This window comes from Synchiropus splendidus, chromosome 1 (assembly GCF_027744825.2).
Source record: "Synchiropus splendidus isolate RoL2022-P1 chromosome 1, RoL_Sspl_1.0, whole genome shotgun sequence".
Lineage (NCBI taxonomy): Eukaryota > Metazoa > Chordata > Actinopteri > Syngnathiformes > Callionymidae > Synchiropus > Synchiropus splendidus.
Window position 1 is genome coordinate 45,648,771 of NC_071334.1, and position 15,303 is coordinate 45,664,073.

The following is a 15,303-nucleotide window of genomic DNA, read 5'->3' on the forward strand; positions in this document are numbered from 1 at the left end:
TGCTACCCTGAGCCAGAACAATGGCCGTGTTTGCATTAACAGCAATGGAACCAGACATTGTGAGGAACACAGTAGGGATGGCAGTGTGGTGCATGTCTCTTCCCTTCATGTGGTACAGAACATTAAGTCATTGCTGCACCACTGTATACTTGTGGAACAGCTGAACAACTACCACATTGCAGCACACATAGACACACATGTATTCTTCCCAGGCAGAAGCCAAGATCATAGAATTGCCTGAAAGTGACCACATTTCATTGGGAAAATAAATATGATTAAAACCTTTGGTTCTTGTAACTTCAACCGTTGGATGCGCTTCCACTGTTGCAGTGCATTATGGGACTCGTGAGGTGGAAGTGCTTTTAAGAGCAGGTCATGAATAAAAGACAAGTCAATGAGGGTGGGGACAGAAATGTGAAAAGACTGACTAAAATTATAGTTGCTTTTTTATTATTTGACAACAATAATAACAGAATGCTGATTTGTTCAGGTATTACATTTACAGAAGTGTGGAAGGCGATGAAGTTTTCACAACGATCCTTCTTTCCTTGGTGGAACAGGAGCAGCCTCGCAGACTTTAAACAATCGCACCAGCGATTCAGGCTGTTCTGAAGGAGGGGAGCTGCCTCACCAGGGCCAGAAGAACAACCTGCTGCCATGTTTGGAGGGCTCTAGTTTTCCCTCGATGACTGGGTTTGGCTCCGGGCGAGGACGAGAGTGGAAGGGGTTCTCAGGTAGGGGCCGTGATGTGGCCACCTTGGTCACCTACCAGAGAAAAGAGTTTTGCAGTTTTAGGTAAAAGCATTTTAACACCACAGCATTTTCACAGTTGAGCAAAAAAAAAAAAAAAAAAACATTTGGTGAATACAGTTGCATTTTTGGGAGACATGAATGTGCAGACTTTGAGGTAGTTAAGAGTCAAATGTGCTACCAGGGTTCGCTGAAATTCAAAACGGTGAAGCTTCCGTGACCCTTGACAATGAGAAATAATGTTCACCTTGGACAGCTCGCCCAGCTCAGGCCTCTGCCAGCCCAACTTATCAAGAACGCAGCTGTCGAAAGCCTTCTGCTGCTGACGACAACGACGCAACTCAGTCAAGTTGGAATAATCCAGGCAGGTCCAGTACTCAGTGAAGGACTCTGAACAGTTCCCCTTGATTTGTCTGGAAAGTAGAGAGCAGAGGCGGCCAGTTTAAGTACATCACCCTGAAAGAAATTCCCAGTTCACAAGCACAGTAGCTACATGTGGTCAGACATAACCATTATTGGCGTCCAATGTTTAGAGGGATTCAACTGATATGTTGATAATGTAATAAAAAGTTTGCTGTTAAAATACTGGCACCCAATAAAACTGATGATATGGGTCTAAATCTGGGGTGTCAAATTGGCCCTCAGAGGCCCACAGTGAGTGCAGGTTTTTGGACACTGGTCATTTGAGTCTGGTGCTGCTTGTTTCAACTGAACCCTGAATGAATGTATATCTGCTTGCAGGGTTGGAACAAAAACCCACACTCACTGTGGATCAGTTTGACACCGCGGGCAAAGTTCATGAATTAATATGAAGGGCAAAAGAGTTGAAAGACCCACATGCACACAAGACCCACTGAGGTGACTAAACCATATAAACACGGACAGTCTCCACAACTGAAAGCACTTGGGCGCAGCATCAGTGACAACACAAGGGCACTCTGTACTGCTCTCAACAAGCCTTGCAGATTGAGAGCAAAAGAAACATTTCAATTTATTTCAATTTCAGAGGTTGACTATATAAACACTATATAAGAAAAGTCACATATAGCATAGTCTCTTCACTTGAGGGAAATTAGCTCATTCATGCAAAACTGTCCAAGAATGTTGGTTCCCCAGAAGAAGAATGCAGTGCTTTGATGTAGCACTGCATTTCACTCTTGCTACCTCCTGTTGACCACACACATTAACCATATAATGTTTCATGACTCTGAGGAAAAGAAACTATACAAGTACCTAAAGAAGTTGAGCGCACACTCATTAACCTTCCTTCCCTCCTCTAGACATTTTCTGGGGTCTTTTTCCTCCCAGCGGCAGAGCATGAACTCCTTGTTTGGTTTGTCGCACTGCGAGCCATAATGATGGGCAGCAGCCTTCAACACTGCAGACGACACCTTGATCTGCAAGAAGATATCAACAGTGACATGTAATAGACGCACACATGCTAAATGACATTTCAGAGTACAGTGGTACCTTGTTCCAGACCGCCGTTCGAGAAGCGAATTGTTTGAAATCTGAATCGATTCTTTTCCCATTACAATGAATGGAAAAAGAAATAATGCGTTCCAAGCCTTAAAACAGGCTTTTGTAGGAGTGAATGTAGAGTGTCTGCTGCAGGTGCGCTGTTCGTCTATGTGTGTGGCCGCTGCATGTGGGAGGGGTTGCAGAGTGAGTGCCCTCGAGAGAGAGCCGGCACTCTCTCAAGGTGCCCGGTGCGTGTCCAGTTCTGAATGTGCGGTTCTGTGCAGTTTGGCTGTGACAAAGTCATAAACCAAGTAACGCTCTGTCCTCGCCTCATCCCTGTCCCAGCTCCAGCCCACAACAGGACATCAAACCCTGGAGTGAGCGCTCCAGCCTCGGAGGTGTGGAGAGCGAGCACCTCCCCTGTGACACTCTACCACGGTCCAGTGTGGAGACAGGAAAGGTTTTACACCTCAATATGAAGAACAAACAGTTAGGAAATGTAGCTAACGGGACACTGCATACAGAGGCTGCGTTATACACAGTAACAAAGCACGTCGTGGGTCAGCTGATCGGTCCACGCATGTTATGTTTTTCGGGGGCGTTCCGAGTTCTGGATTTTCGTTCGAAATCCATATTAAAAAAATCTCAAAATTTTTGTTCACTTTGTTTGAATTCCGAGGTACCGCTGTACAATGTATTTTCCTCGAAAACCTAGCTCTAAACTTTGACTTGTATGGACCCCATACAAGGTTCACATAGATTCAATGAAAAAAAAAACCCAGACACCAAAGGCTAAAAGACAAACTGAAAAAAAAAGAAAGGACACATTTCTCATGATCTGATATAAAAAATAGTGAACATTGCAACCCGCAACATTGTGGCAATGATGAGGGACGAAATAATACTAGCAAATATCTCTGCATAATCTGCATCTTGAAATAACAGTCTATTTTAAAAATGACATTGGAATTGGTTGAGAGAATGTCATCAAGGACAAGGCAATTATAAGAAACACAAACATGCACAAGCACATATGTGACGACACACAGTATAAACAGGGAAATATATTAAGCTGAATATAAAGGGCCAGATCAACTTTGATGTGCATATTTCTAGATCTCCTGACTCCCAAATAAATGCTTTAATCGCTAGCTTAAATGGAACATCACAAAAAAAGCGATGCACTCACTGGTATAAAATTGCTGTCTACGGATAAAAAGTTCACAGGGGCTAGTTGGACGTAAATAGTCATGATCTTGAACTGTTTGACAGTTAGCGTCAGCTGGCTAGTTAGCTAGCATGCTATGCTAGTATGCATCCTTTCCCTTCATGTCCGCTGCTTCTCACCTCATCCACGCTCAGCTCCTGCAGCGAGGGCACTTCCAGCGTGGTGGGCATGGCTGGGTCCCTTCACGACGCACCAACAGACAGACAGTCACCCACTATAATGGAAACACATCCAAGGTCCCCGTCGCTGCAGCAGGACGTGGGACCGGGCCGTGAAGAAGGTCAGAAGATACCGCGATGAGATGACGCTACACCGCGAACCCGTGAGCATGCGCAGTAAGCGCGTTATGCTGCGTTCATTTGATTATTATTTAACGTGACCATTTAAAATGTGACTGATAACCAACGCTCATCGCCCATATGAAGGGCAATTTCTTCAGTATTAACAGTGTTTGCTCTTATTTAAAACCTAGACGTCAGTCCTCTTGTTGCCACGGTAACGGAACACACGACGTCTTTAACTCACCTAAAGGCGCAGGATATTCACTGAATTAATCCGGTGACGCGATTAAAGTCGAACGTTTTTATGACTTTCATCGTGTATATATTGCCTCTCAGGAGCTGACTTAGGAAAGGACTAATTTGAGCAGACAACTGAGATGGAGAGGTAAAACTAAATCAAGAAAGAACGTCAGTAGATGTATGGTGTTCCAGCCCTGCCAAACTAGAATGTTTGACTGCTTTTCTTTCCACCGCAGGACTGATGGTTTTGGAGAGTACACGTTTCCAACAGGCACAAAATACGAGGGCGAGATGAAAGACGGAATGTTTCATGGGAAAGGGGTGCTCTTCTTTCCCAATGGAAACAAATATGAAGCCATTTGGGAAAATGGCATTGCCAAACAGGTAGGAGAGCAACATTTGAAAATATACTGCCAACAAATAAAGGCTTGATTTAAGATGTTGAATGATGAAAAGTTTTCTTAACGTTGTAATATTGACCCTATTTACGACAGTTGTTTATCCGACTCATCACCCAAGTGTCCAAGAATTCCTGTCTTTGAAGTGCGAAGACTGTTTAGATCACTGTTTCAATGTGGAAATGTGTTCTCCTCAAGGGAAATTTCAGTGTGCCTGGGGTCCACACATCCTACTTGCACGCATGTCACAATGTATACAGTCGCACAGACGCACTTGTGTGTGGTTCACATTGGTTATAGTGAACGTGACATCTGGTCTCTTTTAGCAATCACTCACCATCTTTGTCCTTAGTCATTCTGCCTCTCTTCCGCTTCCTTCGTGAAGATACTGTGTGTCCAGCATGTCAGTGATCACAGCCATCATTATCATCATTTCGGTCTCGGGTCAGTGCCTCTCTGAACCATGACTAACTTTAGACCAGGACTCCTACACACCTGCGAGCCTGGAAAAACTGCTTCCACCAGCCCCGGGAATTCAACCTTTAATGCAAATGACAGCAACATAAGGGTCCAGGTTACCATGGAGTTGTCCGACCCAAAATAACGGTGGACTTTATTTCATTTTTAATTTGCATCAGTCCTCCCAAGTAACCGCATCAAAGTGCCTGAAATTGATAAGATTTTTATGCAGCAAATGTTTGAACCCAAAAACCGATGGCGCTTCTCTTGCAAACCTCAAATAACTATATCAGATGAATGTAACAATGTTCAATGAAGAAACCTGTTTATTATGCAACTTAAGAATAATAATTTCAAGTTGTGAAAAATGGGAATAAAAGCGTGACATATCGAAAACGAATGACATACAGTACTTGCTAAGTGCCCTATTGCCTATAGCAAGAAAAGAATGAAATAAATTTAAAAAAAACGTGAGGGGTGTTTAAGAAAAAAAGATTTTGAAAAAGATTTAATAACCAATAAACTCTACTGAACCTATATATTGGCTCACATTGGCATCCAAATGTTCTACTTTTAAAGTCCTTTTAAAGGCCTTTTACATTGATGTCACGGGTTCTACCTGCATTCATGTGAGTTTCCTCAAGGCACTCTGGTTTCCTCCCCGAGTCCAAAATGTAATCCCTTGAACCAATTAATGTTGGAATTTTGAATAATCTGAAACTTGGTTTGTTATACTAATAATAATTTCTTTTATTTGATATGCTGACATGGAAGAACCAAGAAAACAAACAAGTAAAAAAAAAAAAATATATATATATATATATATATATATATATATATATATATAGCATTGGCTTTTCTACATATTATACTGTAAGTGGAGGGACACTAAATCTTCTTGAACAAAATCCAATGAAACCATTATGTCATTTTCACAAAGAAACTCCTCCGTCCCACATCAAGACTTCTAAGAAAACCCCCAAGAGAAACATGCTTCCACGATCATCCTTTTGAGGTTTTGATGCGCTCTAAGATTTCATTGTCGTCCCAAAACAATGTGGGGAAATATGTCTTTTGTGGTGCCTGGAACACTTAACATATTTGGATGTCAGCTGCATCTATGTGAGATAAACCCTGATAGTCAGTGACCACTGTTGACTTTCTATTAGATTTGATGAGTCAAGTCAAAATGTTTTCAAACAGAATGTCATGTTGACTTACACTAATAGTCTTAACTGCTTTTCATAAAAAAAGGGATCCTTCACATACAAGGATGGACTTCAGTACCAGAGCAAAGACTGGGACTATTGTGTCGGTCAGGACAGGCGCTTCTACAGTGAGAGGTGCAACGGACTGCGGCCTGCAGGTTTGAGCACGTTGATGCACAGTTTAATCTAGCAGCATGAATTGGCTAATCGCCTCAGTGTCTCTGCTATCCAGGCAGAAATGTGAAAAATAATATCAACACCTTCCCTGTTGTCATCCATCCATCCTGCCTTTCTTTTGGCGATGTCACATGTTTCCGATCCGCCTTTGAATATGGCAGTGGACCGCAGTTTGTAACACTTATCATCTCAATGACTAAAATATTACAACTGAAATTTGATCAAAATTGGTGATTTACTGTGTTAGCAAGATGAATCATCTTAACATTTACACTGCAGAGTGAAAGAATGATGTTCGTCCGTTACTGAAACATTTTGCTTTAGAAATGAACCTCCACGATGCAGTTGTTCTACCTGATTCCTTCTGACTCCTGATGTTAGTGTCAAGGGGTTTTACCATTATAGAAACTCAAGTGTTGAAATTCAGCAGGAATGTTTTACCAAGATGACACATGAGTCGCTCTTGTGCTTTAAACAACTATTAATATAAAAAATTTGTTTAAGCTGCTTTAAATTATTCAGTGATTGATATTTGTGATTGTTGAGATTGTAAGGGACTCTAAGGCAGGGGTTCTTAACCTTTTTGATCTTGGGGCCCACCTTTCACAGAACAAATGATTTTGTTTGATGCAAACATAATAAACATAATAAAACCATGTCTAAATATCCTAAAATAAAAATAATGTATTTCATTTAAACTCCAAAGAAGATATTAGAAAAGTGTAAATGGAAGTATCGTATAGTAGAACATGTTCAAATTAATTTTCAAAACTGCTTCAACAGGTGCTTTCATGAACAGTTTTTACTGTTGGGGCAGCATCACTTTATTATTATTTCTTTTCAAGATCTTCTCCATAGTTGGTAACTATCACAGATTTGCAGCTGTCAAGTCAATTCAGTGACACACAATTCAGTGCCACCATACGTGACTAATGTATTAAAACTGAGTCTCTTGTGGCCCTCCCGGTCCAGAGGTGTAAAACAAAAAAACTTTTAGCGGCTCTCAAGGAGGCACTCCCTGCCCAACCATGGGTCCTGGCCCTATGGTTACGAATCAATGCTCTAAGGCACAGCATCAGCCATTTTTGTAGTCTATCGTAGTCCTTGACCATCATTCAATATAAACAGAGCGTTTTGAGCGAGGTGGCTATTTTGCCAAATTCAACTTGATATAACCTTAAAATGACCAACATTTAAAATATTATTTTGATTTGAAGCTACTGAAAATTCATGCTAAATAGGGCTCCTTTAAACGCATGTCTTGCGGGTCTAATGACTTCAACAGAATTTTGGTGCTTTGATATCAGTTATGGGGGTGTTTTTTACTGCAATGGATGTTGTGAAACTATGAGTTAAAATATATAAAATAAAACTCCCAAATGCCCACAAGCCTTCAATTTGAGATGGCTACCCAAGACAGTAGCATCTCCTCTCAAGACAATCCAAGGACCAATGCACGGTTGGGTGGCTACTCTGGCTTGAGAACGCCTGAGGAGCCCTGCTAAAACTGTCCAAACAGCATTGGACATTCTGATGCCAGACTGCTAGCAATAGCTGAGACACTATCACACCCTTCGTTAGGTCAGGACGCTCTCTGTTGCTTGACTTGGCAGATGGACTTCATGACTTCATAGCAAGGCTAGCAATAGCCAAAATATTTGGCTCATCCTCGCATCACGACCCAGGGGTCTTCTTTCCTGAAGCTATTACATGGTAGACCTTCAATTGGGAACATGCAGCCGAGCTTCTGCTGTTAAACGCCACAGTGCGAAAGGGATTTTTCAAGAATTCTCCAGCTAAAACATGAAAAATGAATTGAAGTTGCTGGTATAAAACAACCTTCCTATCTCTGAAAAGTATGTTCTTGACCTTCTGTCGTTGATCAAGACAAACATAAGGCCAACTTCCCATTCTCTACTTTCACTTGACACAGTACATTTTTTTCTTTTTTTGTTCTTCAAAAAGTCACCTTTCATGAATTGTCTGGTTCACTTAGGTAAATCGCAGCTAACAGACCTGCATCCTCCTCGTGTCATCCCCGACGGATGTTACGACTGTGGCGACGGTTTCTACGACCCCCTCACACGGGTCATCACGTCTTACTCAGGAGGATTTCTCAGGAATGCCGGTAAGAATCCACTCTTCATTTGTGATTTGAAGTTGACACAATTTACAGTACAAACAGAACAGCGTACATTGCTGCTAAGCTGGCTAAGACACCTTTCTGTCTTTAAAATGGGGTCAGCTGTAAAGTTCTACATCTAAATCTTAAACTCAAAAGTGTGAAACTCACATATAAATTGTGAATACATTCTGAGCTATGCACTTCAGCCCAACAAGCTAACTGAGACCGACAGGACAGTATTTTGCAGCCCTCTACTTCACTACAAGTTTTTTGACTTGAGTATTTTTGGGACTTTTACTTCTGAATTTATCACTTATAAAACTTTTTTTTTTTTGGTGGCAATACTGCGTGAGGCCGCTGATCCTCTTACAGGAGTGTTGCTGTGCATTCAGAGTGTATCTGCCTCTACTTTGGCTTTTTAGAGTCAATTGTTGCCTCAGCCCAACAGCTACTGGGATAAAAGGAATACACCAATAAAAATTCAGAACAACATTTTAAGTTATTGTTAGGTCTGAAACTAGAGCGTTTATGTGTGTGGAGCTCAGGAGACACAAATGTTTGGGTTTCTGGTTACTGTAAAAACAAAAGTGATTTACTGGCTTCTTGTTTATGTATTTCTTTTGTAACACAAGTCTGCTGTGAGCAGTTGCACATTCATGTTTCTTCGGTTCTTTAACACCATTATTTTGTCCTTTTACTGTCACCTTTCGTAGTTGCTGTGCGGCGTTTTTAATCGGATAAAATCGATGGCGGAGTTTCATTTTTAACTTGTGTAACATGGATTTGAGTTGCTCCTCAAGCACAGACACTTGCAGAGTTAATCCATTTCACTGATTAATCTGCCGAGCTTCCCTCTGTGGACCAGGATTGTTATTTCAAAAGTGTATTTTTTTTTCTCCTGCTGTTTGTCAAAATGGAAAAATGTGAACCACATTTCCTCTTGAGCGGATGCCCAGTTCTTGAAGTAAGATTTTAAGTGTATGTGGTTTGTCAGGTGGCCAAAGGAGACAATGTTGTGAGGGAGACAAAAGTTCCTCCTCTCTGTTTATTACTGAGGAGGGACCGAGCGGCTGTGAACATTGTAAACCCTGTTGCGTATGGATGGATAATATTCATTAGTCTCGGTCTGACCCGGGCTAAGTGCCACACACGGGTTTCCTTTTGGTCCATCTTCATGAATGAAATTATTTATGTAAAAAAAAAAAAATTGTCACAAAAACCAAATGAAACCGATATTTCTAATGACATATACTACCCCCTTATTTACTCTTTTTGCTTGTTTTATTACATTTATTTTCTCCCCCCGTCCACCCGTCCCCCGACACGGTGTTTGAAAAAGAATGTGCACTTATTAAGTCCCACCCCTGATCCACAGAGATGACGGCTGACTCTCTTGGACATTTCCTGTCCAATTTAATTCCCCCTCCCGCACGGACATGAGGTAAAGTCTTGTAGCGGTCATGTAGATTTGACTTTTTGTTGTTCCTCCAAATTCCAAACACATTTCTGTTTTATTTCACATGTTGATTCGATTGTTTGTTACACTACAGATGCACACGTGTGCTAATCCATGAGCTGGCAGGCGCAAGCATGTGACTCACAGACCTCCAGAGCTCGAAATGCAACAATGAGCTACTTGCAACATTATACAGATTAATTCCACAGGCGCACAAATGTGATTTACATATGTGTGGAGGAAAGAAGAGCTGCGTCTCAGCCAGATGTCGGCAGGAAAACAAAATATGTTTAGCGATTCTTTCCGTGATGCGGTTTGGTTCCTGATCATTACAGCTCTGGTATTGATCATTGAGGGAAACGTCGGGGAGATACGGAGCTGGAGAACAAAAGCGGATGGGGGAGAAAGATTTTTTGGAAGTTGATGAAAAAGAAGAGGAAGCGCACACTTTCCAACAATATTTCAGCTCTGGATTGAATTAGCTAAATATGTAGCGGGAGAGGAACTATTCAATTGTTGCATGAGTCCCGACGGTGTGTGTGTGTGTGTGTCACGTGGTTATACGTGTTGAAGAACAATGCTCCCATATCCTGTATGGATTTATTTTTCGACCCACAGAGGTGCAGGCACATTTGTCAGATTGGGTGTGAAGACACAATTTACAGCTCTGTAGCTTCCGTACAGGATGAAGTGGGGGCTTGACATGTCTAGGACAAGCCCCCCAAACACGGGGCTTGTCCTGGACATTTACAGTTCCTCAGGATCACCTGATGTCTACGACGACACTGACAGTGTTCCATCAGTCAAGAAGAGTGGAGCCAGGATTTAAAGTCCAGATGATTTTGGTTTCCCCTCCTAACGTTAGACTCCTGCCCTCCACGGTTACAGTTGCCGGGGTGGATAAACACTGCAAACAACTGGCACCGTGCCAAGCAGCAAAACAATAGGATCTGTTGATAATATTCCCCAAGAGACAATGTATTATTTGGTGTTGTCGCTGGGAGCTGACGGAATTACACAATAAAGCGGTCAAACGCGCTGAATGAATACTTCATACTGAAATGCAGACTGTTTAAAAAAAGGAAGATGTTTCGATAGCTATCAACTTGTGGTGGGTGGGTTTGCGTGCAGATGAACCAGCTGCTACCTTGAGTCACTAACCTGGGGAGATTGCAGGAGAATTATGGTTACCATGTGATGGTATGGTGTTCAGCACTGTGTCGACGGAGAGCATCTGTGTCTGGTCAGAACTGTAGCAACTGCAACTTTGTCTAAGGAAAACAAAAACAAACAAACAAAAACACTAAAACAGCTTGGCTGGAATATACTGACATCTCTGGGAAAAGTCATTAATCCATGTCCATGCTTTGGAAATGACTTAAATAAGGCATGAATCTGAACATAAATGAGAAATGATGTACTGTGTGTCAGTCCATGGCCTGGAAACCAAGTCTCTGTTGAAGGAAATGGTAAAAAGACTCACGAGAGATTGTAACTTACTTTGCTGAGACAATTTAAGACAAGTTGAGACTTAGAATCTGAGGCTTCTAAAATGTGCATTCATTTCAGTCTCATCTCATCCAGTTGAGACTGACTGGCATGTACATGACATACACCATTATCGTCATTATGTTGTTTGTTATAGAAGAACAGAAGAGGGTCAGAGTGAAGAACACTTGTTATCATTCTCCTGGTTTTTGACTATATGCCACTGCATGTGATGCTTTTGGTTTCTTTTTTCAGGGCTGCTTGTCTTTCAGATGTCGATCCACTTGGTTTCCTCTTGTTTGTGTGTCGTGTGCTTGATGGCCACTTGCTCCTGATTTGAAGTCAATGTCTTTTCTCATTGGAGGTTTTGTTGGAGGTACAGGTTGTGTTGTGCTTCATGTTATCATTACCTTTGTTTGCGAGTCTCATGAAATATACATTAAATATATTAATAAATACACAGAAATGATGCAATACATCTGTAATAATAATAATAATAACAATAACTATTGTTGTTGTTGTTGTTGTTGTTGTTGTTGTTATTATTATTATTATTATTATTATTATTATTATTTTACTGTTATTATTATTATTATTATTATTATTATTATTATTATTATTATTATTATTATTGTATAAACAATTTGGGTCTCAGCACTGAGCCATGCGGCCTGGCACACGTTTACATGACCAACAAGAATACAGTGTATTGTACTTCCATGTATCTGGCTTTGAAAGCGCTGCATATTATAGGGTCAAAACAAAAACAAAAGCTTGCATGCGAGCTGTTCAAGTCTCATCATGTCAATTTCATTTCTTTTTTATTCATCAGAATGGTGAATGAAGTGATGAACCATCTGCTGATGAACAAACTAGGCGGTGGTTAGAATTAGATTTCAAATCAATGACACAAACAATTCGCAGCAACAAAGGAGAAAGAAGGCAGAGACCGCACAGGACATGCAACACAACACATTTTTGGCAACTTCCAACTCTCTGTTTGGCATCACTGAAGCTCCGTCAGAACAATAGCAGCTGGCCTACCGTCATAGATGCCTAAAATATCACCGTTTCATCTTTTATCATCACTGCCGACGATTTAATTGCTCAATTTTCTGTAATTACAGTTGTGTACTGGATTTACCGCGATTGATGGAATGTTTTCTTGTTACCTCGACACTGTGATGTGTCACACCGGCAGCTGCCGCGCAAACAGCTTCAAAAACCTTCAGAATCTTTAAGATAGTTTCTGAATAAATCACCCTGGTTAGAAGAAAATGCTGCTTTGCTTCTCCAGCTTTCCAGGTCCACTTCTTCATGCACGCCGACGTGTCGCCGGAGGCCCAGGAAATCAGATCAGATTCTTCAAATGCATTTTTAGGTCACAGAGCATGCGCTTCCATCTGTAGGAAAATAATTTTCTCAGAAATATTTGATGAACTTCAGTAAATGAAGCGTTAAAGCGCGACTGTTTCCTTGTCATTATACACCCATGTATTGTTCCAATAAAGTGTCAAAGGTTACAATCCCGGTTCTGTTGATCCCCTGAAATATCATACACTCACTGCAAACCCGGGAAATGAAAAACAGTCCATCAAATGACGATTGTGTCGACTTCACTGCTGAGGCTAATGGAGGTCAACTGGGACGTTGAGGCCATGAATGGCTTAAATAATGACCTTTTTACTCTGGCAAACACTGGCGTGAATGTTTGCATGGCAGCTGTTGGCGGAGCCTGATCAGTTCAATTGACCTGCGGGTCTGAGCAGGTAGGAAGAAAGAGGGAAAAAGGGCCGTGTTTAACTTGAAGTGGCTGTTAGTTGGTGCCCAGCGCTGGCAATTACACACAATCAGTCAGGCGAAGCCGCAGGACCCGCACTTGCGCACAAAGGAGCGCCTGCGCCGCGCAACCTGGGGGAGATCCCGCTCAAGTGCGTGCAGCTGCGCGTGCGGCACCAGAGCGATGACTTCCCCTGCAATTAGCTCCTCATTTCGGCTTGAACAATGAGCAACGGCTTTATTATCGGCGGCTCTGCGACTCCTTTGGATGCAGAAAGTGTCAGTTCTTCTGCGGGGTTAGTATTTACTGCCGTCTCGAGTGGCTGCCACAAGTTATTTTCTCCTAATTGTCAGGCTCTTTTTTATTTGGATTTGACAAATTTAGCCGTCACGTGAATGGCCCTTCATAACCTTCGCCTTAATTGTGGCGCTTTATCGTTTTTGTGTCGCCGCCGTGCATTTTTACGATTCAAAGCAGACGTCTTCACCGTTGTTCCTGACGTTTCAGACGACGCTGAGCATGACTGGATCTTACGGACCTGTCGACTAGCGGACCTTCATCCGGGGAAACGACCCAAACCTTCTTCCAGTCGACAATAAAAGAAAAGTAACCTCAATTAAACATGTGAAAACAGACGGCTTGTGTTCAATTATTTTATTTTTTTTGGGCGAAAATTCAATTTGTTGTATTTATTGAGCTAAACCAGAGGTGGGAAATTAAATTTCCTAAAGGGCCACATTAGAAACTGTAACGGTTGTGAGGGGCCACCATCAAAAGAAAGACAGCGATGACTACAAAACATGATGGAAAAATATCCAAAATATATGCATAAGTAACAAGGACAAAATGAACCTAAGACGATTAAATCTATTAACAACCATAAATATGCCATGAAACTTACTGAAATATTTCATTTTATACGCACTTAATTTGAATATAAATCAGCTATGGACTAGACTTTCAAGATAAAAAGGCAATTTATTTCAAAATATATTTTCAGCATTACTTCGTATTTTATTTTGAGGAACAAGGAAAACACAAAAATTGCCAAGGCCTCAAAGCAAAAACATATATTTACTGCAGAAGTGGTGGTGGTGACTAAAAGAGAACAAACAAAAAAGTTTTGTCTGACATCAAACGGGCCACAAAAATACAGGCATCCGGCCGCATATGGGCCCCAGGCCACACTTTACCTAGCTGTGAGCTAAACTATATGACTTCTTTTTTGTTTGTTTGTTTGTTTTCGTAAAATGGTTGGTTGAGCACGTTTGTGTCAAGCAGCCAATCTGGTTTCCTCGAGTGGTTTATCGCCCCATTTATGCTCAACGTGACGTACAGACCCGGATACGGACGGAGGCTTCTGTCCGTGCTCTGCTGTATTTCTGCATGTTTCCACCAAGCTTATGAATACGGACCAAACAGAGCAGTACCCCCCGAAAACCGTGGTGGTCAGTGTTTCTTTTACTAGCCCTAATGACACACAAAGAAGACATAGCAATGGCGGAAGGCTGTCGCCTCCCTGAACGTAGCCTCCGTTTTGTCTTTTGTGCGAGGTGTACATTACTCTGCACTCCCATACATTACATTACTCCATCCTTTGTGTGAAATAGTGTCAGAAGTAGGATAGCCCACCGATCCCACCCAAATAGTAGCCACTGTGACTGATCATATCTGAAAGACCAACGTGTGTGTGACGGATTCTAAAGACAGTGAAGCCAGTGACTGATGGCATTGCATGAGTCATACCATGAAAAATACCTGCTGTCTTGCTGACTTTTATGACAAGTGCACCATACAAAAAAAAAGACAATGAAAAGGAGTGAAGAACAGTTCTGACCATTTCTGGCCTTTAATCCCACTTTTCTTACTTCATAGCGCTGTGTTTGTGTATAACTGTGTGTAAACTTGTGGAGACATGTTTGTACTTTAAAAAAAAAAACATTTCATTGGAATTCTTTTTTTCCTGTTTTTCCCATCTTGTGTCAGATTGAATTACTAAATTTTATTCCTTTGCATAGAGGGAGCGAGGGAGTCGGGGGTGTTGGTGGGAGGTTGGAGAGAAAGTGGCCAATGAAAGTCAAGCCATGGATACACAGAGAGGGACATTCCAGTGTATGACGATGAAGTAGAGGCGGAGGAGAAAGAAAATAAACAGGAAGAAAAAGAGAGTGAGTCACTTGAAGTTAGTAAAGAGTCGGGTGCACGACAAATCACCACATTCTATTTTATTGCAATTGAAAACACAAAACATT

The 15,303-nt window shown here is 41.6% G+C and overlaps 2 protein-coding genes across 11 annotated transcripts; one reads left to right on the forward strand and one right to left on the reverse strand.

The window, feature by feature from the left end:
- Nucleotides 1-428: 428 nt before the first annotated feature.
- On the reverse strand, nt 429-3,744 carry ndufa8 (NADH:ubiquinone oxidoreductase subunit A8). The gene is made up of 4 exons (XM_053878000.1): nt 3,559-3,744; nt 1,984-2,147; nt 998-1,163; nt 429-765 (listed from the first exon to the last, which is right to left on the reverse strand). The coding sequence occupies exons 1-4, from the start codon at nt 3,607-3,609 to the stop codon at nt 628-630; spliced, it is 519 nt and encodes a 172-aa protein (XP_053733975.1). The 5' UTR covers nt 3,610-3,744; the 3' UTR covers nt 429-627.
- Nucleotides 3,404-15,082, forward strand: morn5 (MORN repeat containing 5). Of its 10 annotated transcripts, XM_053877960.1 has the most exons (6): nt 3,796-4,105; nt 4,197-4,344; nt 6,072-6,183; nt 8,199-8,330; nt 11,527-11,647; nt 12,104-15,082. In XM_053877960.1, the coding sequence occupies exons 1-5, from the start codon at nt 4,098-4,100 to the stop codon at nt 11,604-11,606; spliced, it is 480 nt and encodes a 159-aa protein (XP_053733935.1). In that variant the 5' UTR covers nt 3,796-4,097; the 3' UTR covers nt 11,607-11,647; nt 12,104-15,082. The 10 variants fall into 10 exon arrangements, with proteins under 10 accessions (XP_053733944.1, XP_053733891.1, XP_053733883.1 ...); XM_053877916.1 differs by lacking the exons at nt 11,527-11,647; nt 12,104-15,082 and adding an exon at nt 3,408-3,761 and having other exon boundaries at nt 4,057-4,105; nt 8,199-11,517; XM_053877908.1 differs by lacking the exons at nt 11,527-11,647; nt 12,104-15,082 and adding an exon at nt 3,409-3,719 and having other exon boundaries at nt 4,057-4,105; nt 8,199-11,517.
- Nucleotides 15,083-15,303: the final 221 nt, after the last annotated feature.